Below are 24,959 nucleotides of genomic sequence, written 5' to 3' on the forward strand. Positions count from 1 at the left end.
ATGGGACCTTTAAAGCTTGTTCCCATTTTCTGAGCTATTTCAATGCCTATGGTAGATTTTTTTTTCATAGTTCCTAATTATCAAAGAATAACAACAGATTTATCCAGCATGAGAATAGTTTAATTCTAGTAACACCTGAAACAGAGTCTGTTACCCCTTCTCTTACTTTTGTACTGTATAAACCCAATTACCCTTTTCTTTCTTACCAAAATGTTCTCACACTCTACAGTTTTCCATCCAGCCCAGCACAGCTTATAACAGCACTTCCTTTTTGTAAATGTCCTCTTACTCTCTCTCATCCTCACCACTATCACAATAACAAACAGCAGATGTTAAACCCAGTATTGATCTTCTATTGTCCTCTGAAGACAGCAAAAGAAAAGAGGAATTGGTCAAGGATAATAGTGTGTGAGTGTAGGTGAGCAGGCAGGCAATTAATTTGTCTCATTTTAATTGGGAGGATAGTGAAGGTGTATATTCTCCATGTGAGCCATTGTCTGCTTCTTTATTTATGAAGCCTGCAGGTCACGCTCTATTCAGCCTTTAAGTTCACGGACTCAGTGATTCATTATGTTGACTTTAGGTGTGATTCAAAATCCCACTGAAAATATACAGCCTATTCATTCCTTGAACACTGATTTCATTAACTAAAAGTGGCGAGGGAAGGATCTGATTTTGTTTGAATAAAGACAATTTAAGAAAGCCGCTGGGACAGATGAGTGTTGCAGCACAAATTAACCCAAAGAAGAAGCCAAAAAGTGAGTGAGATGAGGTGAAACAAAGGCGCAGATGAAGAAGCCTGTAGTACTACTACTGGCCAGCAGAGGGAGCGTGGGGAAAGCGCTCGGATTACAGTATCCGGCAAGCATTGGCACCTTGCTTAGCATCCATTACTGTGTTGGGAACTAAGCACCTACTGACAGGGGTATTTTTACTTTTATCGGGTTGGACAGCTGAAGAGAGACAAGAAAGAAATGTTGAAGGATTTGAAAAAAAAAAACCCCAAATAATTAAAGCTGGGAATCACAAGGAGCTCAACTCTAGATGTAATGAAAAACAAGAGCAAAAATCTGCCCCTGATGTGGCCTCGATTAACCTCAACTACTAAAACCGACAGATGGGTTAGGTCATAAATGGCGTCTTCCAGATGTCACTATGTGTCACTGAGCACACTCAGGAAACCTGTGGCTGAATTATGAAAGAAATCCACTGTGGTCTGCAGAAGTAAGAGGACTTTTAGGTGGTTATATGTCATGTGTCATATTAGTCGCAGTATGGAAGAAAAGTGTGGAGAGAAAGATTTGACATGGCTCAGGATAAGTGGAATCTAAAGAGGAGAAGAGCACCAAGAAAAAGTACTTCTAGTGCTTAACTTAAACAGAATCTGCTTGTAAAAATCTGTGGTAATAAGCTCATTTCACAGTTTCACTCATAAATTGGATTATTGAACTGGTAAAAAAAACAACAGGATAAACAGATGGTAGATTAAGAAATAAGATCACTGTATGATTTTAAAATGTTTTAGAATACTCTTATCATAATGACCCCACTAAAAGGATTTTTGTCAGGTTCTCCTCATATGACAGAAACACAAATTGAAGCTCTCAGACACTAAGGACATTTTTGAACCAATTAAGTGCTGATGTTGCCACCTCAGACACATTTTCCAGATCCCAGCTCTATGTGGAAAAACCCTCAGGGAGAGGTTTGACATGGAGTTTTTTTTACACCCTCATCTTCTGAGTTGAGGTTGGACATTTTAATTGGGACTAAATCTGTCACAGCCTCAGAGAGTGCTAAAGTAACAATGACGCTTCCCATGCCGCCGTGAATTTGTTGGTTAGTTGAGGAACTTTGCTGCTAAAGAAGTGACATTTATAGTTGAAAATCCTTTCACAGAAACATTTTGAATGATGACATTTCCATTATGGGACATAGGCGGGCATTTTGCACAACAAATGGGTTGTTTCAGATTTTTGTTGCTTTGGGACAGGAAGAGGTGAGAGGAGACTGAGGCATGGAGAGAGTCTGGGAAGTTTTATTTTTAGTTCTGCTGCAGTTTTCTGTACTCCACATCAAGAGTACTTACATTAGTTACTGTTCAAGCACAAAATTGTAGCATCTAGTGGATGAAGTTAATCCCTGCACTTTAAGTGTGTGTTGATGTTCGGTCTTGAACAAGATGATGGATTACCACTAGGCATGGGCCTTTGGGGAAAGTGCTTTTTATCATTCAAAAATCTTAGAGTGTGTTGCGCTGAGAGACTTTGATGTTGTATTGATTTTGATGACCCCTTTGGATGTCATCAGTAAAATTTTCTCAAGAGTGGAGCATCATCAACCACTGTGGAAAAGATGTGGCTCTTTGTGTGTAGCTCTTTGGGTGTACATTTGTTTTTTTCTTTGTTGTATCTTAGCAGGATGCAGAGTAATGAGGTGGCATAATAATTTGTACACTGCAAAAAAAAACTGAAATCTTATCAAGTGTTTTTGTCTTATTTTCAGTAAAAAATGTTTTTTAGACTTAGTATGAGCCGCTTTCACCTGACCAGTCCAGAAAAACGTCTCATTTCAAGTTATTCAAAGACAAAAATAAGGTCTGAATTGCTTGTAACAAATAAAAAAAAATCTGCCAATTAAACAAGAGAAAAGTTACTTGTATTAAGACATTTTTCTAGTTTCAAGCAAATTTTTGATTTTTTTTTCTTGTTCCATAGGCAGTTCGTTTTTACATGTTACAAGCAATTCAGACCTCATTTTTGTCTTAAATAACTTGAACCAAGACATTTTTCTGGACTGATAAGTTGAATGTGGCTCATGTTGAGTATATTAGAGTATTATTTGAGTATTAAGACAGTTTTTACTTTAAACAAGACAAAAACACTTGATAAGATCTTAGTTTTTTTCAGTGTCATAAATTAAGTATGTCATAAATTTGCTCACAGTTTGTATCTTTTGTCCTAAAAAAGAAGTGATACATTCACATACAGATATTGTATCCTGTCCTGTTCATAGACACTTTGTTCTTTTTTCCAAAGCTATGATTGTAGGACTTCTCTATCTAAAATAATACTGATTCAATAAACTATCGTCTACACGCAAAAAAAATATCCCCCTGCTTGCTAATGGACTTTTCACTGCCCAACTTTTCCAGCAGCCTAAATACAGACACAAACTCATGTCTTTAATGGAAATTACAGCTCAAATTCAGGGACCAAAATTCAGTATAAATGAATATCTCATATTATTTTGAAGGCCGTGAAGACCCATCAATTTCGAAGTGCGACTATTTCAAAATCTGATGAAACCAAACGACAACCTCCAGCTGTGAGAAATAAAGCCGATGCAAAAGTGCTAAAAACTGCAGTTTCATGAGTAGCCTTGAGGTTGGCTCAGGAAGTGCTGGAAACCAAGCTGAAAAAGATTATCTTTACAGCAACAATAAACATTCCTGGGTCAAATGATGACTTCAGTCTGAATTGCTTACTTCTTTATCAGAGCACACTGTACATGGGGTGATTTTCTTTATAAATCAGCAGTTAAGAAGATGTTAAGACTGTGAATTGCCCAATCAGAGGCACAGATTGACTGACTGACAGATGAGTACCCCATACACTCAAAGCCCTCCTCATCTCCAATACAGCTACTGCAGATGATACACTTCAAAACTCTGTATCAGAAACAGATGGGTGATGTCATTGATACAACATCCATGGATTTTACAGTTTATGGTCAGGAAACCAGACAAGCTGTATTATTCAGGTGGCTTTTTAAACTCTAGCACTACAATTTCTGTTTTTGTTTTTTTTAATTTAAAAACACAGGTCATCAAGTACCACTGTTATCATACTAGGCTCACACTGACTCTAATTCATAGTTGTGTCAGTGAAATGGAAATTAGTTTCACTAAATATTCTATACATGATAGCTGTTTATATTCACAGTCTGTTTTACTTTGCAACATCGTCCCTTGATGCCCTGCCATCTCCCCCTGCCAGTGTCACTTAGTAAGATGAGATTCATTGAGACCTGTAAGACTGTAGTGAAAATAAAATCTGCTGCATCTGTGGACAAAGCAAGCTAAAGGTTACCACATTTATTTCCGTGACAGGTTCCGTGCATATGACAGGACTCCTCTGTTTCCCCTGTGGATCTTCTTGTCTCCTCCATCTCATGTCCATTATGTGTTGAGCAGGAAAAAACATATTTCTTGTACTCCTGTTCCAAAAATTACCATGTTCTCTTCTGCAAATGCCAAGCAGAATCGGGCTCTCTGGAGGAGATGATTGCAGATATGATTTATCAGATTGTACCTTGGCAGCTCACTTACAGTTTTAGAAACTTAGACAGAACAATTTAAACAAACTTCAAGCCTTCAATCTGCTCCATAACTATGAGATGTCGTCTTCCAATCTCGTACAAAGATTATTCATTCACTGACAAACATCACCCAAACATGTTTTGAAGCATCGTATCCATTAACTATAAAACTATTCAAACAAAAGAGCACAAAGCTTCTTAAAAATAAAATAGACAAATACCAGAGGATGGGTAGAATGAAGCACTGCTATTGCTTCTTTGTGTCACGCCTCCTATGCACAGCAGTTATATGTCAGATCTCGATAAGAGTTTCATTTATTGGTTTCAGAAGTGATAAAGTGCTTCACATTTGTAATATCTGCAAAGCACTGCACAATTATTCCAGGAGCCGGTGGTTTTAACACGTCCCCTGCAGCCCCTGACACCTGAGAGGACAGTAATGTTCCACGGCTCACATGTGCACACGTAGTTTAGAAGACACGTACCTTCATTTGCGACATCAGGACCTGCGCAGAGACACATTAACGTAATATTTGCTCAGAGGTGCTCCAGTGTCTGATTTTCTGCCAGTACCTCTTATTGACTCATTACATTTCAGTAACATGTCTCCCCTGAAACAGACACACAGGTACACATGCAGGCGCACACTCACAGTTTCTTCTCCACCCTCCATCCTAAACGCCCAGTTAGCAGCCACACCTGGCCACCTGCGTCCAGTCAGAGCAGAGTGACCCTGCTCATGGATGCGAGCGACGATCAAATCCAGATGCAGATGGGGGGTCAGAGATAATGTAGGAAATGGAGTGGCTGTGAGTGCACAGAGGGAAAAATGAAGCTTTGTGCTTAAGTACACGTATGTGTGAATAGTGAATTTGGAGGACAGGTGCAAAAAGAGTCATCCAAAATATGCACAAACCCTCATGATAACAAACCCTTATTAGAAAATAAAAGTTTGTCAGCACATTATCATCTTACTAACTTTTTCTCTTACCTTTTACCAATGGTTAACCATCAGAAGTATGGAAATGGGTCTCCTTTTCAACATTTTAACGTTTAGTAATTACTTTTCTACAATATAATATAGCTAACCTGAGTTGGAAATTAACTCAAGCAATGCAAAGTAAACATATACAGTATTTGAATTGTATGTATTAAAATCATAGACTGTATATAGAGTGGACAGGCTCCGCCGTTTACCATTGTTTTGAAGCCAAAATACCCCCGTCTCAGGCGCAGCCATTGTAGCAGTTGTGCAGCCAGTGTCTGCCCAGTTAAGACTGTGAGGGATTCTGGGAGAATCTGAGTGGAGCCGGGTGACAAAAATAATAATAATTTTTTTCTCTCTAGGGTCTAATCACTTCTTGGCTCTATCTCCCCACATATTTTACAATACCTTAATCATCTTTAAACGTGACGTAAAACCTTGTGTTTAACCTCTTTTAACTAATGAAAATTAAACTGTTTCAGAAAAAAAAGACTTGAATACAAGGCAGCCAAATAATGTATTCAAATCATCACAACAATCAAATGTGAGAAACATTTTTACGAGGTGTATTCATTTTTTAAAGTTTAACCACAGCCCATCTGGAATGACTGGAGAGACAGATTTTTTTAACCTATACTGCAGCCAGCCACCAGGGGGAGCAGTTTGTGTGGCGACCTCCCTTCGAGCCAGGCAAGATGGCGTACATTTTTTTTTACAGTCTATGATTTTAACCCATCTATTGAACATATGTGTGACTAAAGTCAGGCCTTAAATATTATATTTTATGAGGCACAGAGCTACTACAAACAAGATAACATTTATCATTTCTGTGTCACAAATAAGTCACTGATCAAAGAAACAAGCTCTATCAATAAAGGATCAGCAATAGAGCCTTTAACCTGAAATACATGAACAAATACCTCATATTTTCGTACATACCGGCCCCTGCTTGCCTCTTTCTCACCATGTGTACCTGCTTATCTCATTAAATCATCCAACAATTTTGTATCTGACATCTGTTTTTACAGCTGAGACGGTAGTTAAATTTGTTGCTGTCAATAACATGACAAATCAAAACAAACGTTTATGCGTCACAAAATTACACTGGATAGGAACACCTGTGATACAGTGCGTGTGTGTCTGTAGTTTACGTCATCCCATCAGGAATAAATGAACAAATTTAATGCTTAAGTGGCTCTCCAATTTTTCTCAAATGACTGTTAATATACTTGGATGTGTTGTCCAGGTGAACTATTTGTGTGGCAAACACTGTTTGTTTACTAGTCTATTAATTTTTTTCATGAGGTTAGACATCAGTCTGATGAGCTGGCAACCCTTGCTGCAAACATGAGGCTCCTCGTGGGTGATGACGCTCTGCAGAAGGGACAGCACTGTGTTTTAAATATCTACTGAAAAATCGACTAAATTTCGGATAATGATGAATAACTGGGAAGTCTTAAAAAAATAAAAGAATATTATGCTTAATAACAGAGAAGTGAAAAGGCTGGGTGACATGGAGATCAAACAGTGAGGTAGAAAAAATGTTTCATGAGTCACATACATGATTATTGCAAAACTTCAATTGGTAGCCCAGGCTTTTATTTTGATCAGTCTGGAACCTTATACTGCCTTGAGTTGGGAGAGGCTTCAGTAAGAGAAAAGTGTTAGGGAACTGTTAGCCAGCAAAAAAGTTGTAATTTCAGCCTTTATTTCTGACTTTAAAGCCAGCACGAGCATCAAAGTCCCCTCAGTCACCCACCAGTGCATACACTTACTTAGATTCCATCCCGATCATTTCGAAGGAGATTGTAGTACTAAATGATAACCTGCTTGCTTGTTGTGGATTTAATTGTGCATACACTTCAGGTTATCATTGACTCTCATCCTCTCACCACTTTCCATTTGGTTTGTCGCTACATTTCTTTCCATTATGTTCTCAATTGTTTTCTCAAAAGTCACCAGAGAAGAGTCCTCTTATTACTTTTTGTAGTGCAAACTTGAAAGTGGGAGATCATTCAAGTCTGCTTGTTTTCTTGGTGTTGCTTTGGTGATAAATGTAATGTGTGGCTTTTTCAATGTACAGGGTTCACTTCTATTTGAGGCCTGTCGTTATTTGTCTACATCAGGGGTGTCAAACTCACTTTTTACTGAGGGCCACATCGGTATAATGGTTGCCCTCAAAGGGCCAGATGTAACTGTTAGGGATGTCCCGATATTACATTTTCACTTACGATACGATACCGATACTGCAGCATTGAGTATTGGCCGATACCGATATTAATCCGATACGATATCAGCATTAAACATTCATACTTTAATTACTTATTTTGTTGTATTTCATGTTAGAAAAGGCTTGATTAAGTGATATTATTCAAACAAAGAACAGTAATCAGCAACAGTAGGTATGAGAAAAAACTGACCCATTTATTATTAACCAATGGGTAACAGAAATTTTAACATTAAACATAAAAAATACCAGTAATTAAATAAAATAAAGAATAAATTAGAAAACCCAGAAAATAACCTAAATAAATCAAATAAAAACAGCAGGAGCGGAGTCTGGAATGGACTGCTTATATCGGAGTGCTTATATCGGAGATTTTAGATGCATTCCGATACGATACCGATATTTGTTTTTTTGCTGATATTGGGCCGATATCTGATATCAATATCTGACTGGGACACCTCTAGTAACTGTAAGACCGTATAAAATGCAGCTAAATGTAATTAAAAGTAATGTAAAATAAATGCAACTACTGCTTCAAAAATGCACCTCCGAAAAAGACTTTGCGGCGCAGGTAATTTCTTCAGTCACAATAAGGTAGCTTTCTCTGCGGTGCTGTTGGTTGTGGCTTTCTTGATCACACTCTGCTGCGATTGCAGTTTGCATTTTAAATTTTGCACTATTTGTTGTTTCTCATGAATGCTCACTTTGGCGTACTTTAATCTGTGTATGCCGTCAAAATGCGGATGTAGATTGTACTTTTTGACAACCACCGCTGCCTCATAACACAAAAGACATACCGGTTTTTCTCCTAGATTGGCCCATCTTTCTTGAAACAGCCTTCCATCTGCATCAACTTTTCTTTTCCTGAACATTTTGGGATCATTGTTTTATTTCTCAGTTCCACTAGTTTGGAAAATGTCACTGATGTGAAAACACTGGAATCTAGTGGCAGGATGCTGTCACTTCATGGGTAACACAATCGGTCGGTATGATGGGAAATGTGCTTTATGGTCAATGCACCCTTTTGACTCATCTTTATAATACAATCAGACCTTTTAAGCTATCATGGGCCACATAAAATGGCGTGGCAGGCAACATTTGGCCCACAGGCCTTGAGTTTGACACATGTGGTCTACATGGACAGCTGCACCCAGCTCCTAAAAGTTACCCTACCATGAATTGAGGCAGACTTTTATTGGAAGTTTTACAATCTTCCAATTGCATTTAAAATGCTGGTTAAGAAAACATTAATAAGTAGTGTGGTTAACTCACAGTCTCCTTAAGCAACACTTTAATGTACAGTCAAAGAAATAAGACTGGTATTAAGTCTGACGTGTACTGTGATTAAGTTGTCAGGACACAGCACTTACACAGCTTGGGTGATGACAAAAGGTGAGGAGTGAAGCAGCATGAACACAGAGTGGGCCTGAATCTGAGCAGCTCTAGGTTTGTGTTGTCCTTCACTTTGTTCTGTCACAGAGAGGAAAAGGATAGTTGCATTATCGCTGTACAAAATAAGACATATCTGAGCATCTTCTCACATTACTTCTGAGAGGTTTCACCCTTTTGTCACCTCTAACTGCCCTCCACCTATCAGTAAACCTCTATTTCAACTCATCAATTCTAACCCCAGAGAAAATCACATCTGCCACTGAAAACCAATTCCTGTTTACTGACCAATCAGACTGTTGTTCTGAGTCCTTGAGACAGACTCTTTTTCTTTATTGATGTGCTTTGATTGACAGACATGGTTACCGTAGTGATAGGAGGCAATTTGATTGATTTGATGTCAGCAAAAATAGCTTGAAAAGGCAGAAAGAGACAGACAGAGACACCAACACACTCATACAGACGGAGACAGACTTTAAAAGGCCTCTTTGTTTTAAAAGGAAAACTGCAGGGGAACACTGAAGTGACGTTTTGTCACTTCTTGCCTTCCACATGTTGTCCAACTGTTGTCAGCTGTCACCGTGACTTCTATTCACGCAGAATAAAGCCCCCCTTCAGAGTTATTTCATTTCAGGGGGGTTGTCTGCAAACATCCTGTCAATACGTTCTCCCCTGAACTGTTACCTTGTCGAACACTCTCAAAGGCGTCACTTTGTCCCCGCACGCTACACTGACCGCCTTTGTGTTTCTGTTTTGTATTTGTTCAGTTAAAAGTCGGTTCCCAATCAGCTTCTTTTTTTTTCCTGATTTTTCTTATCTACCCGTGTAGGGTTGACTGAGTGCACACTCTGTTTCAGCATCACCTTGCTTTACATTTACACAGCAACACACTCTCCTCTCCTGGGAGCTTCTTAGCACAGCCAAGCTACTGAGCAGCTCCACTGGAGCAGATGGGATTAAGGGCAAAGGCTGTTCACTGGCTGTTGCCCTTTTTGTATTTCTACATTCAGCATGCAGGCATTGAAATAGTGCCTCGTCATGCATAGATTCAGGGCAGGAAATGGGGCGTTTTCAGTTAAAGGCATACTTGCATCAGCTCATTCATTTATGCTGCACCATCATTTATTATCTGCTCCCCTGCTGCTTGATAATAGCATTCAGTCATATTTATACAGGTGAAAAAAAGCTTGTATAACTCTCCTACCTCAACTATTGCTTTCCGCTATTTGTGCACGCTACTTTTAACCTCTTCAAAAATGTCTCCCACCTTTACATTATTGTCAATTTGATCAAATTCAATGTACAGAAACTGGATTTTAAACAGATTTGAATGGATACTGATGTCTCCTTATGACCTACTAAAGCAAAAAAGACCATCATCAATGCGACTGACTTTTTTGACAATTGACATTATGAAGAAGGAACAGCTCTTAGTTAAACTTTTAACACTTGATATCCTCTGTGAGTGTCACATTTGGGGGAGAAGACATGAAGAAAACATGATACGAGGGTGGGCTGAGAAGTTCACAGCCTCACTAGGAGGGAGTTATGCCATAGTAATAAAATTTGGCATGCATTAAATTCAACATCTTCTGACTTACGGGATGTTTTATTTTTCAACATGGTCAATGTTTTCTTGGGTTGTTGCTGTGGCAGGACATCCAGATCTTGGGCCATCTTTAGGGCTCTCCCTGCCCCTCTTGAATTCAGCTGCCCACTTTTTCGCAGTTTATAAAGATGGAGCATCTTCCCTCAATGCAGCAACCACGTCGGCGTGAGTGTTCTTGGCGGTTAAGACCTTTTTCTGCAAATATTTGATAACACCACAGAGTTTAATGCATGCTTAGGCCCCGTTTACGCGACAACTTTTCATCTGAAAACGCTAAAACCCAGTGAAAGAAATCATGGAAACACCAAGAGACTGAAAACGCTGTAGTAAGCATGCCAGGCCTGTAGTTGCCGCTATAACTGTCTTGTCCAAAAGCAGCTTTTGGGAAGTGTCCACCAAAGTACAGTTGAGCCAATCATCTGGTGTATTAGCGAATACTAAGAGCAGAAGTAGAGCAACAGATGCTTATTTTTATATAAAGACAATCAGCAGATTGAGCAGCAGAAGCACAATATGGTAGTCCGAGATGATAGTAACAACGGTATTGTTATCCTTTTATATGCCCTTGCGGGAAGTGGAGCGTTATGTCAGCATTTCTACTGAAAACGCCGGCTTACTGTTTACACGGCAACGTTGTCAGCAGCGTTTCAGAAAAATTCCACTCTGGAGGCCATTTTCAAAAGTTTGCATTTTAGGTCGGCTTAAACACCACAGGAGGCCGATACACTACAACACTTTTGCGTTTCACTCTATAATCCTTGTCGTGTAAACGGCCCCTAAGTTTCATCATGATGGCATAACTCCTTCCTAGTCAGGCTACAAACTTTTCGGCCCACCCTTGTACATTTGTAGAGAACAAAGCAAAACCACAAGATGTACATTTTTGTCCACAGGGGGCAACAAAATCAACACAAAGGGAAAGTTTCCTTGCAGTAGCTTTAAACAAAAAGCAATTTGTTTTAATTCAATTTTATTGCATCAGGTTTGATCAAGCGGCAACCTTTGGTCTAAGAATATGAGACGATGCTGAAGTGTTAAAACCTGCTGTTTCTTGAGTGTCCACTAGAGGCTGGCTCTGGAAGTATTGGAAGCCACCTACACACCTAAGTAAAAAAAAAGCCGTTTTCAAAGCAGAAATTAACCTATTTACAGCCTGGTTAAAAAAATTCTCCTGTCTGAATCACTAATTTTACTATTGGCACACACTGTACGGGGGTGAATATTTTTTCTAACTCAGTAGTTTAGAGGATATTAAGATCACAAGCTTGCCCAATCAGAGGCACAGCTCAGGTCACGTGTCCTACAAGCGCCCTGTAGCTGCACGAAGCCCTTTCCGCTTCCAATATTGCTTTATACAGTCTATGGGTTTGATTGCCGATAAGATATTATACTTCTTGGATGTACACAATCATTTTCAGAGGACTATATGTGTCTGCATTCAATATTGTGTTAGTAAAGTCTTTACATTTTTTCACATGTATGCCAACCACCTTTGTCCAAATTTCTCTCATACAATATTAACTTTCCTTATATTTCACCACTGCTTTGACGTTACATTCATTCTGTTAGTTAGAGTTGTTGATAATACTCTGCAACCCAAGCCTAAGTGTGGTGAAACTGTGCCAGAAATGAAGTGTTCTCCTGGTTGGGTGGGATACGTACAAACAACAGACTCTCACTTTATTTGTACACTCATTGCTGGTTACATGAGCAAAAATGACTCAAGTGGAGCCATGACTGTTCAGTCAGACAGTTTTCATTAGCAGCACAAGTTTCGTAGAGTTTCCTTCCTGTTTTTATAGCTACTGATTATATTTTTCACCTGGACGGACCCTTTGTTCCCTTTTTGTTCAGTGTCTTGTTGTGACATGATCTGAAGTAACTATGAACTTTTGAATCCTTTAAACAAAATTGGAAACAAATACCGATGCGAGTTTCAAAAACAAGATCATTAAAGCTCATAACTCAACCTGCTTGGATCATTATCTACAAAAAAAACAATAAGAGGCTAGGGGGGAAGCAAAAGCATGGTCCATTAGAAAAGAGTAGTGTTTATATTTTACAAACACACTCCAGAGTTCTCAGTAAAAAAAGGTTTCAACGGTTTGTCCATCCAGTGCTCTGTCCAGGAAAGGATCCAGAAAATGATGGAGCAGCTTTCCGTGAAATTTGGTGCCTGTGTTCATACCAGCTGATGAAGAGTGAATCATCATGTTGGCTGATTTGATTCTGTTGTTTTAAAGTTTATGTTGTCACAAAGCAGAATAGAGAACATGTGTGTAGGAGGGCTGCCATTGTTGGAAACACTGACGCAAATTCTGCTTTTTTCCTCACAAATAATGGGCAAAGTTCCCCCTTTTGATGAGCTTGGTGGAGAATAGTTACTTATTCTCTCATAAAGTGTGCTAAAAAAATAAAACAATGACATGTTTTTCATCTTGTCCCTCTCTATCTCTTTCTTGTCTCCAGCATCACTATCTTTGGTACGGGGGCCAAGTGGTTGTCTGTGCTGGAGGAAAGAAACCTAAGACCTGGTGAGTTATGATCACAGACACACACACATCTGTACAGGCACACAGTCCTCCAGAGACACACGTGAACGCACAAAAATAACAAGCAGGAACTCAGAGAGAAATGCATTCACCCACACAAGCACACATAAACACTCTCTGAGTGGAACCTGGAACAATTGGAGCAGATGGACACGATAATGATTATAATAGTGATGCTGTTTGACTCCTAATGTCCTTTGAGCCATTTACTGCTTGAATCAACAGTTTGCCCTGTGCTCTGGTGTTTGACTCTGAATCGAATGGATAAAAGTGCTGTTATGATAATTCCTGTGAGTCATGGATAGGACCAGCTAATTGCTTTTAGTGTCACAGCTCTCTGGAGACACAAGCAGGTCTCCACACATTATCAGTGCCTTGTTAGCCTTCCTGCTAACCTTTCTCTCCCTCTGTCTCCCTCCCTCTGCTATTTATGTGTCAAATTATGACAGTTTGTAGGTGCACACTAGAATTACTACTAGTTCTCTGGGCTCTTTTAAAAAGGTACAGGTTGTATTGTAATAGAAAAAGCAAAGTTTTTCAAATCTAGTCCTCAATTTGGTACAAATGCAAGTGTCAAGCAGTGCTCATTTAGATTTTTTTTTGGGTGGCTTTTGATCGTACAATGACAAAGAAACACCGGATGAATTTGTTACATGAGCAGGAATTCATTAAAAAAAAAAAAAAGTTAGACGACAGGGCTTTGTCATTTCATTTCCTTTCCTTTCTCTGGATGCCTGATTTGTCTTTCTCAGAACAACAAAGTTTTCTTTTTTTCTTTTATTTTTCTTTTCTTTGTTTGCGTTTCTTGGAATCCAAACTTTTTCCTCCCCCTCTTCTCTTCTCTTCACTTCTCTTCTCTTCTCTTCTCTTCTCTTCTCTTCTCTTCTCTTCTCTTCTCTTCTCTTCTCTAGTCATCTCTTCTCTCATATTTTCTTTTTTTCTTTTCCTTGCTTGTATGTTTTACCTACTCTCTTCTTCTTCGTTCTTCTTCTTTTTTTGCTTCAATTTCTCTCCCCTCCTCTTCAGTTTTAACTTAGTTTTTCAACTTCCGTTTTTCTCCTTTCCATTCCTTTTCTTCTCATCTTTCTTCTTTATTTATCTCCTCTGTCCTTTTTTTTGTCCACCCTTTCTTCTCCTCTCTTTTTCTTTCTCATCTTTTCTTGTCTCATCTTTTCATCTTTTCTACTTTTCTCTTTTCATTAGATTCTCTTTTCTCTTTTTCTGTTTGTCATAAATTCTCTATATTTCTCTTTTTTCTTTCCTTTTCCTGCAGCTCATCATTTTTCCTCTCTTATCCTTATTTTCTTCTTATTTATCTTTTTTCTCTTCTTTCTTTTCCCTCCTTTTTCTCTTCTCTTGTCTCTCTTCCTTGTTCCTTTCTTCTTTCCTCTCCTCTCTCCTCCTCTCCTGTTAAATTGGCTCTTTTAACTGATGTTTATTTCATCAACTGTTGCCTTGCATCTCAGTTCCCAGTGCTCTCTTATAATCACCACAAATCTTTATTTATGATTTCTTCCTTGTGTGTGTGTGTGTGCGCGTGTGTGTGTGTTTGTGAGATCCCAACTCGTAAATAAATTAGAAATACACACTCAAAATTCAGCGGCTAAACAGGAAGATGTCTACACAGAAATATGTAAAATGTCGATCTGTTGGTCTGACTCCATCTCTGCCCCTCCCTCACACACTTGGCCAGACACTTGATCCATTTGGCACTTTGTGTGTGTGTAAGTGTGTGTGTGTGTGTGTGTGTGTGTGTGTGTGTGTGTGTGTGTGTGTGTGTGTGTGTGTGTGTGTGCTTATGTTTGGATGCTTATTAAAGAGAAAGAGCACAGCAGACGGACCTGTGTGTGTTTTTGTGTGTTTGTAAATGTTTGTTTTTATGAGTGTGTGTGAGCATGCCTCCGGTGGGCTGGGTTGGGAAGGGGAGCTGCTTCAGTGGCTGCCCCAGCGGAGGGGCCCTTTTCCCTGGGCTGACATTTGGACTGGACACCTGGAGGCGTAGTGGGGGGCAGCGAGAGTTCCCACTGTGCGTCTGTCTGTGTGTGTCCATGTGTGTGTGTTTATGGGGCGAGGATCAGATGCTGGAGGCTTATTGGCTTGCTGAGTGTTAATGGCTTGTGGTGGAGGCTACGAACATGCAGGATCTTATGTTTTGCTGTATGAAGCTGGCGTTAATGCAACATGTGTTTCTTCTTTTCTCTCCCTCAGCCGAAACCCACAACCTCCAGTCTCTCCACACTATCCTGTCCACTGGATCTCCTCTCAAACCACAGAGCTACGAGTATGTCTACCGCTGCATCAAGAGCAGCGTGCTGCTGGGCTCCATCTCAGGTAAAGCCGGGACACCATGTGTTTGTTTTATTGTTATCCAAGTTCTATAAGGATACAAATAGCATCCATTTTCCAGACCTTGTTGTCGTCTCTGCACTTAAAAAAAAGAAAACAACAAAGCATCTGAGACACAAACACAAAAGGTCTGATGCATACAAAGGAAATTCAAAAATAACAGTAAATTCTATAGAACTGTATGTTTCCCTCACCACCCACAGCACCGTGACACACACACACACACACACACACCCACACACACACAGCTACACACAGGCTCTCTCGCCCTATTGTTAAGCTGACAGGGCAATAGAATGCTATCTGTCTCCCTCTGTGAGTCCTGAAACGTTTAACATTTAGCACAGCCTGGGTGACTGACGTATTGTGGACACACACACACACACACACACACGAGAACACGCACGCTGAGCTGCAGCTTGAAGCGTCACACATACACAGACTTAACAGCATTTCAGCCCCACATGCACACAGAGGATGATAAACCTGACAGGTCGGGTATACAGCCACAGATGCTTTCATACACAAACATGCACAAGTGCACAATGACAATATGAGAGACGGATCGAGCGCAGAAGTAGCGACTGATGCAGCATATGCCACAGTAGAGGCAGAAATCTGTCCTGATGCAGGGCAAAAAGAGCAACAGGTTGATATTATACAGTTAAAGTCAAGTTTAAACCAAGCAGCAACCTCCAGTTTAAGAATATAAGACAATGCAAAAGTGCTAAAATTTGCTGTTTCTCGTGTCCGCTTGAATCTGGCTCCAGAAGTACTGGAAGTCACCTACACACCAAGCCAAAAAGAAAAAACTTTTTTCAAAGCAGAAGTTAACCTATTTACACCCTGGTTAAAAAAATGTCTCCTGTCTGAATCGCTAATTTTACTATCAGCACACTATTGGCACTAACTCAGCAGTTCAGAGGATATTAAGATCGCGAGCTCGCCCAAGAGGCACAGCTCAGGTCAAGAGACCGACAGGCAGCGTATAGCTGTACGCAAAGCTCTTGCCACTACCAATATGGCCACGACAGCCGATCTGCTTCATTTTCCTTTCCAGAAAAAACTCGGGTGACGTCAGGGAGACTACATCCATGTTTTATACAGTCTATAGTTTCAACTGTTACATCATAAAATAAAGAGTGACAGGAGCTTTGGCACCATGATGTGATTGATAACCCAAACATCTTTCCTATGAAAACTGGGGTAAAAGTTGAAAATGAGTTATGAGGAATGCTAGGGTCACACAATCATGAGAGGAAGATAACATTCCAAACATGTCATCAACATCGTGTAAATCCCAAAAAAACTTTAAACTCAGAGGCCAGAACCCATCAGATCTGTCGCCTTGACAGAGCGTAGACCAAGCGGAGGTGGATCTGGTGTGTTTTGACTGTTAGTCCCACCCCCCACCTCCAGTTCTCCCAATGTGGCATGGGTGTCCAGTGTTAGCTTCATTAACCATGTCTGTGAATAGCATGATGCTACTCTGCCTTCTGGTAGTCCTCTGTTGCTGGATTAGCACAGCTAGCTTGTCCATCTTTTTGGAGATACATCTTACTTTCCCAATAATGATAGATGGAAGGACAGGTCCATGTCGTCACTTCTTAGCTCACACCTGAGAACCAGCACGTCGTCCTCACCTCCTTCACCTCAACTTGTGGGGAAACATCAGGCCTTGCACCAGTTAGCATTGACATGCTACAGGCTGCTAACAGCTGATTTCACATTTCAACAATTCAGCCATGATTACATGTAGGATCTCCAGACTAACACAGGAGCAAAATTAATAAAAATATCACTGAAGACAAAACCAGTTTGGTGTCCATGACCAACAAATGAACCATAAAAGGTAATGACAGAAGTATGAGGAGCAGAGAGGAGATAGATGCTAAAAGATGCTACTCTAATCACAGACTCTGGTTTGCATTGGCTTATTATTACATAGAAAACTCAGGAGGGGTTTAAGACACAGAAAGTCTACACTACAATGAAGCAATCCACAAAACTGAAGGTGGCCAATAAACACGTCTTGTAATACAATATGGCACACAGTGATGTTTTGAAGTAAGATGTAAGATAGTCATCATTTCAATCTGCTTTAACAGCCTCATTCGTTGTCTCTTAGTTTCGTCTAGTTACTCATGTTAATGTGTGAATTCAATCAGACAGATTACATGTTCAATCTTTAACCTCATAAAAATATACCAATTGAAGCCACCTGAGGACTTTTTAATCAGAGGGTTTTAGATTTTAATTTGCTCTTTGAGACAAGATCATCATTTCTACCGCAGTATGATGATTCTCCAATAAAAAAGAACATAGCTCCTCTTTTCTCAGCATGAGTCTTAGACCCATTTTCCAAAAACTTACACCTGGTGTGTGCTGCCTCTTTTGAATCAACCCCCCACCTGTTTGCACCTCTCCTCCCACATGTGCTCTCTGTGCGGGGCACTGAAATACCACACAGATGGGCGAAGAGAATGTCAAGGTCAGAGAAAGTGTCTGAGTGCTACTTGAGATGGTTGTTGCTCTGCAGAGGAAAAGAAAAGCCCTGAAGACAGATATACAAAGAGTGTTTCATTTGAGCTGAAAGTGTCGACTTCTTCTTCTTTGTCACCTCGGTCTCCTTTTCTGTAGCCTTTTACTTCTCTGAACATGAGGCTACAGGAGGCAACATTTTTGGCAGTTGGGCACAATCACAGAAAGTTCTCCTTGGTGCTGTACGGGGATTTAGAATATTGTGGAAAATAAAAGGAAAGGTTACGCCAAAAACAGAAATTGGCATTTTTATTTTTGGCTCCTGGGCATCAATTCAGACTTTGCACTGTGGGCTCTAAATAGATTCAAGAAATGGTTATGGGTATCACCAGGAAAGGTGGTGACAACAGCAAAAGTTGAAGATAAAACAAAAAGTATTAGTATTATAACAATTTGTTGAACTATATATTGTTGTTTCTAGTCTTTAGACTGACTTCTTGTTTAAGATTTTGTTTGACCAACAATTTATTTTTATGTTGTAAGGATACACCTTTTTATAAAGATGACAGCAGAAGTTTTGAAAAGCTAACTTTAGCTTTTAGCTGGTTGGCGAAGCTGTTTGCCATGATTCAGTTTTGGGTTTATGTATTTCTTGGTTTTTGATTTTCTTTTTCCACTTCAGTTCTTGTGTTTCCTGAGTTTCTTTGTTAGTCTTTGTGATTCTTGTGTTTCCTTTGTTTTATTTGTGATTATTTCTTCATGATTCTTGTTTGTTTTTTTTCTTTGTTTCCTGTTAGTCTATAGTTTGTGCTCCTTGTAGTTTTTGTTTGGTTCTTGTCCTGTGTGGACCTTTTTATGTTTTCTTATCCGTGTCTGTGCTTTGGATTTATCTTGTCTTGTTGCTTGATTTAGCTCTCCATGTTTTTCCCTCCTGTGTAATTGCCTCTCTGTAATTGTGTTTCACCTGTGTCTCATTTCAAACCTGTGGGGTTTGTCTATGCCTCTTGTCTCTGTGTTTCTTGAGTTCCTTGTCAATTCATCGGCTGCTTTTACATGCAGTCATTAACCATTTCATATTCGGAATTCTAGAAATAACCCGGTTGGGCATGTAAACACCAATAACCCTTTTTAAAAAAAAAACGGATATGCTCATATTCTGTTATTTTAAAAAGCTGAAAATCACCCCTGGGTTACTCCTTTCTAACCTGAATATTTGGTCATGTGTACGCCTATCAGGATATCCCAAACAAAACTAACATTGATTTGTGCTCTGCCCAAGATATGTTTGCAAGGAATCTTATTTTTTTGAGTCAAGCAAGTCAGCCGTGCAGCTACTGTTGTTTTTGTTAGACATGCACCGATCGATTGATCGGTGCCGATTTACTTTATTTTGGGGGACTGGTTATCGGTGATCAGGGATCGGTGACCAGGGATCGGTGACTGGCCCATCCTTACACATGAAACTGATCTTATATACCTCCAGGAAGGTCTTAGAGCCAGCCATTGCTGCTTTTTGCTCTGAGACCTAAAACTCAGGACACTTTATTGGTTGTTAAAGTTAAAACATAAAGATTTAGTTGTTTCAAAGGTATTGTTCAACGATTTTCAATAAAATTTAATTAAAACATTGAAGGTATATGCTGTCAGTTATAAAAAATAAAAAGTAAAACTCGGTATCGGCCCAAGTCAATATCGGCAGGTCAGGCTCTTTAAAGATCAGTGATCAATGATTGGCCAGAAAATTGTGATCGGTGCACCCCTAGTTTTTGTTGCTGCTGTTGCTATGGATACAAGAAGACGAAGCTGAAAAGACGCGCATTGCATTATGGCGTTCTCACTGCATCAAGATGTTATCCGTGCATTGCTATTTACCATATGAAAAGGAATAACCCTGTTTGCTCATGCATGAAAGCAAGTTATTCCAAATGTTTCAGAAACCAGAATATTGACCTTAGCCCGAATATTGACTGCATGTAAACGTGGCCACTGTCTGCTGTTACCCTACGTGTGTATCCTGTGTGCTGTCGTGCTGTTTGTTGAGTCCTGTGGCTCTCTAGTGAATTCTGTAGTGTTTTTGGTTTTGTTTCTTTTGTCAGTTTTTTGGTTTTGAGTTTTGGGATTTTTGAGTTTAGTTTAAATCCATCAATCCAACCAACTTTGTTTTTGGTCAGCCTGCAGTTACGTCCCCAAACTTTTTTTTTTTTTTGCATGAATTTATGGCATTACGACTTATTACAAAAATATAGAAGAAAATGTATAAAAAAGTATAAAAATCATTTCATGTTTATTTTTTTTTGCCCTTCATGGACTAGATTTGAGTCCGGTGGTCTTGAGTGTGTGTGTATCCATCAGAACAGCAGATCCTGTCCCAGTTAGTTTCCTCCTCATAGCCAAGGGTAACAGCAGGCTGCAACCCTGTTGGCTGCCACCGACCTAACCTTGACCCCTGAGGTCAACACTGTGTGTGTATGTGTGTGTGTGTGTTCTCAGGATTTATCCCAGCATATGTGACTGACTGCTGGTTGCTCTGACATATGTGATGGGCCCCTTTGCAGATTTCACCCTGTGTGACACTGCGTGTGTGTGTGTGTTTGTGTGTGTGTTTGTGGGTCTGCAAACATGTGCATCAGTTAAGCAAATGTTATTTTTCAGAAGTGTAAGGAGGGGCTTTCTCCCCCTCTTTTTATGCATTTCCAGAAGTGTGTGTGTTTTGTGTGTCCTGTCAGCAGGGCTCTGAGTAACCCGTTGCCCCTCATTGGGGAATTTTAACACTTTCACTGCTGGATTCCCTCCGTCCTAATAAACCTCCGTCTGACTGTCCATATGTTACTCCTTCGGTCCAGTTTTCTCCTCCTGTTGTTTTTGTTTTTTCTTGTCTGTGAAACAAAGAGGTTAAACCACTTAACTTTTGGTTTAGCTTCTATTCTCTTCATTCTGTACCACATTATATTTTGTTTTTGATTTTCTCTGGAATCTGTTTTCTCATCCTAGACAACAGACCACATTTTCAAAAATCACTGGGAAGTTTCTAACGTCAATTTTGAAAGGAAAATGCCCATTGACTGTGTTTTAGTCACAAGATAATCAGTTTCATTTTTTATATTTTTCCACTGGACTTAGTCAAAGTGTAGGCTCACTGTAACTTATGATATAGTGAAACTGACACTAACCACAAACAGATGAATAAAGGGTTACTCTGGGGATGTGTGGAACAGAGAAATAACAGTATTTGTTTTGCAGACAAATCCAGAGGTGTATTCCCCTCTGTTTTTGATCCAAACACAGGAATTAATTCAGGTTTCTATATCAGATTGTAAACGATGCTGCACAAAGGAAGGAGAAGTTGTTGCCTGCTGAATGTTGGCTTCACTGGAACATCCAAAAAGTTGTAGATTCTTCCCTGAGGTGAACCTGAATGCATCTGCATATTTGCAGCTCATCTTTTGTCTCTGTCTGTGGCTTTTACTGGCCCCAAGCTGTGCAAGATCATGTTCAAAGACTCACAAACACACACAAAAAAATATATCTTTGGACTGTTTAGAATAATCAACACTGTTAGAAACATCAGATCAGCAGGCAAGTTACTTTAGTGTATACACTGAAAATAAACACACTAAACGGCTGTTGGTGAAAGACACCCCAAGAAGGCAGCTGTGACTTTTGGTTTAAAATAAACTGGAGTGTGTGTGTTTGAGTGTGTTTGTGTGTGTGTGCGTGTGTACCCACCCATTAAAGCGGGTGTAATAATAAAATAATTGCATGTCTTCCCACTATAAGCGTGTGTGTTTAATCAGACGACAAACTTTCCACTTTCTCCTGGGAGCCAATTAAAGCTCAATAAAGAACCTGGCAGAGAGAGAAAGAGAAACAGAGAGAAACTGAACGAGTGTAAAGAACAGAGAGAAGAGCCAGAATGAAGGAGGAGTGGTAGAAGGGCAGGGAGCATCTGAGAGGAAGCGAACGAGAAGGATGGATGGAGTCTGTGATACAGAGAGGGAACCAAACAGGGAGGCAGTGTTAGAACAATGGAGGGAGAGATGAATAGAAGGTGTCAGAAATAGCAGATGATTGGAAGGTAGGAAGAGACGAATGAATGGTACTGCAGTACTAACTCTGTTTGTGTGTGTGTGTGTGTGTGTGTGTGTGTGTGTGTGTGTGTGTGTGTGTGTGTGTGTGTGTGTGTGTGTGTGTGTGTGTGTGTGTGTGTGTGTGTGTTATAGTTTAGAGAATGTGCTGCAACTCCTATATAGGTCAGTGGAGGTGGAGCAGGGCGCCATCACAGCCACTTTGTGTTGTCAAAACACCAGATTGATATTAGCGCTCGTTTTAGTGTTGTCTCAGGTTGGCATTCATCCCCATTCAGCTACCTCGTGCCACAGATAATAAAATAAAAAAAGATACTTTATCCTAAGATTCCCAGAATTTTTTGTTTTAACTTACCTGGTTTGCCAGAATAACGTGCTCCATTTGTTTGCCAAACCACATGTACAACAGTACTGGAAGATGGAAGGCTAGTTATGCTAATTGGGACAATGCTAATTTTCTTATACATTGAAAGCTGGCCTGCAGACACTGGGGCTAGGTCAAAATATTGATTAATCGATGCATTGCAATTTTCCCTGCCCAATTCAATATTGATTGCAAATCTTCTAAATCGATTCCCCTTCCTGGCCAGCAGGGGGCACTGTGCATGTTATACACGATGTATGGATGCAGGCCACACTAAACCAAACAGTAACCAAATGGTAACCAAATGGTAACCAAAGCAAGCAGCAGCAGCAGCAGCAGCATAAAGCCAGCTCCATAACTTTTCAGTCTGAAGTTTGGGTTGTGAGGTGACATACCACGTATGTTCACATGGGCATGAAAATAAATATTCAAAAACTGTCAAAAGACACTGTGAATATTTGTGTATTTCTACTTCTTACTGAATCAACAGTGAAGCAAATCAATACCGAATAATCAAAATAGAATAGAATCCTGAGTTTCTACCTAGCCCGAATAGACACCATTCATTTTTCATCCATTTTTCATATGAACTAACCATCCCTATCTCATCTTCACACTAGTCAAAACTACCAAAATGCTAATTGGCTGCTAGCCCATAAAGGGTTTATTTGGTCCAGCCATGATAATACATATATGGACAGGTCTTGTAACTGTCTTGTAACTGTCATCCTGCTGCTGAGGGGAGAATGACCCAAACCTCCATAAATCAGCTGTTAGACAGGTCACAACAACATCACGTGACTTTTGCAAAGAAGACTGCAGGAGGTATTTTGTTGAAGCATTTCAACATTCAAAAGAAAACATACTAGCCTTGTTACAAGATCTGATCTTATGATTAGGTGAATGAAGCAGTTAGGTAAATGTTTCATGAACATGTGACATTGGGATGAATAGCTTGCTCTACACATGATATTCACCGTGAGCAGTTTACATCACTTGACGTCAATTTGGGTCTAATTGTTTCTGACTCCAGAAGTAATTCAGTTATATAATAGATTTTATTTACTCCTGCTGCCTCTACCTGAGTGGAAGTCCAGAAAACTGCAGTTCTGTGAGTTTCCACTGGGGGCTGGCTTCAATATCCCATCAGAGCCCAAACTCAAATGATTTTAAAGAAGAGTGAAACATGTTTTTAGCTGGATTAAAAAATCAGGTTTGGTACCTGGTAGTGCTGCAAGATTTGGGGAAAAGGTGTGATTTGCGATTAGGTGGACAGTATTGCGATTGCGATTGTGCTTGCGATTTAATGAAAAAAAGTTGTGTCATGATGAGTCTACAGACTTGCTTGGTTATTATGGAGAAAAATCTGAATTGCATGTGCTGACATTGTGATTGCGATCGCGATAACCTCTTTTGCGATTACGTAATTGCATGTGCTGACATTGCGATTGCGATAATCATGCAGCCCTAGTACCAGGGGATACATATTCACAAACCATCATTTTTGATTATATGAAGACTTTGTGATTCAGCGGGTTAGGGGCGTGCCCAATTCAACTTCAGCAGCGATGCTGTGGCCTCACCTCTTTGTTTGTTGGTTGGGCACTCAGAAATTAGTATGAGTCAGCAATTCCAGTAATGTCGTCCACTATCTTTGATTTTTATTACAACTGATAAGTGACGCCACTGAGACTACACTCATTTTTTGTTTATCATTATGACCTTACTTGAGCTGAAATACCAAGTCATTCACAAGCAGCAACTCTTGTAACACTTGGGCAATGGCACTGTGTATAAAATCAATCAACCTTATAGTTTATAGTGTTATTATTATGACTGTTCTTAAACATTAAACTGACTCACTCTGAGTCACATTTATTGTGAATCATTGACTCCTTTTCTCCTGGGGCGAAATAACAAACAGATGAAGATACTTTTGACTGGACCCTTTTTGGAAACCGCCTCTGTTAGAAAATGTGCAGATGAGCCCAGTTAAATTCAAGCATCCCAAAGGAGAACAATGAAAACAACATGCCAGGATAATGAGATAAAAGCAGCAACATCATTACTTTTTTGCTCAGATGTTTGATTTCAGGTGATCAACCAACTCAGCTCTCCCCTGAGCCTGTTTTCCTTCTGATCTCTTTCCCTAGGTGGTACTGACATCGTGTCATGTTTCATGGGTCAGAACCCGACAGTTCCAGTGTATCGGGGCGAGATCCAAACAAGAAACCTCGGCATGGCTGTGGAAGCCTGGGACCTTGAAGGTGAGAGTGTGTGTGTGCTTGTTCTGAGAGACTGGTTTGCTTGGATGTGGAACACTCCCCTTTTCCCCCCTCATTTAGCCAACTTTTTTTTATGTGTACTGACAACAGGGACAGGGGAACACAAAGAGGTTGTTGTTTGAGTCCTAGATGGGTCTGGAAACATATTAAAAGGGGGAAGTAAATCACAAGCCTGTTAAAAAACTGCTGATTCTCCTGTGTGCTTCTGTAGAAGCTTGTTAGCTAACCGAGCAAAACTTCCACTTATGGAAGTAAGTGCAAACGTTGGCTGAATTTGAAGCTAGCTTTAGCTGAAAAGCTGAGAGAGTAATTAGTA

The 24,959-nt window shown here is 39.9% G+C and overlaps 1 protein-coding gene across 1 annotated transcript in view; it reads left to right on the top strand.

The window, feature by feature from the left end:
• Positions 1-24,959, top strand: part of aacs (acetoacetyl-CoA synthetase) — a 51,398-nt gene that overhangs the window by 20,459 nt on the left and 5,980 nt on the right. The window contains exons 11-13 of the mRNA XM_074671039.1: positions 13,000-13,064; positions 15,291-15,413; positions 24,512-24,625. Of these exons, the coding sequence (XP_074527140.1) occupies positions 13,000-13,064; positions 15,291-15,413; positions 24,512-24,625 (302 nt within the window). The remainder of the gene's footprint in view (positions 1-12,999; positions 13,065-15,290; positions 15,414-24,511; positions 24,626-24,959) is intronic.

This window comes from Halichoeres trimaculatus, unplaced genomic scaffold, assembly GCF_033239565.1.
Source record: "Halichoeres trimaculatus isolate MK-OKI-2021-1 unplaced genomic scaffold, fHalTri1.1 fHalTri1_scaffold_5, whole genome shotgun sequence".
NCBI classification, from domain to species: Eukaryota; Metazoa; Chordata; class Actinopteri; order Labriformes; family Labridae; genus Halichoeres; species Halichoeres trimaculatus.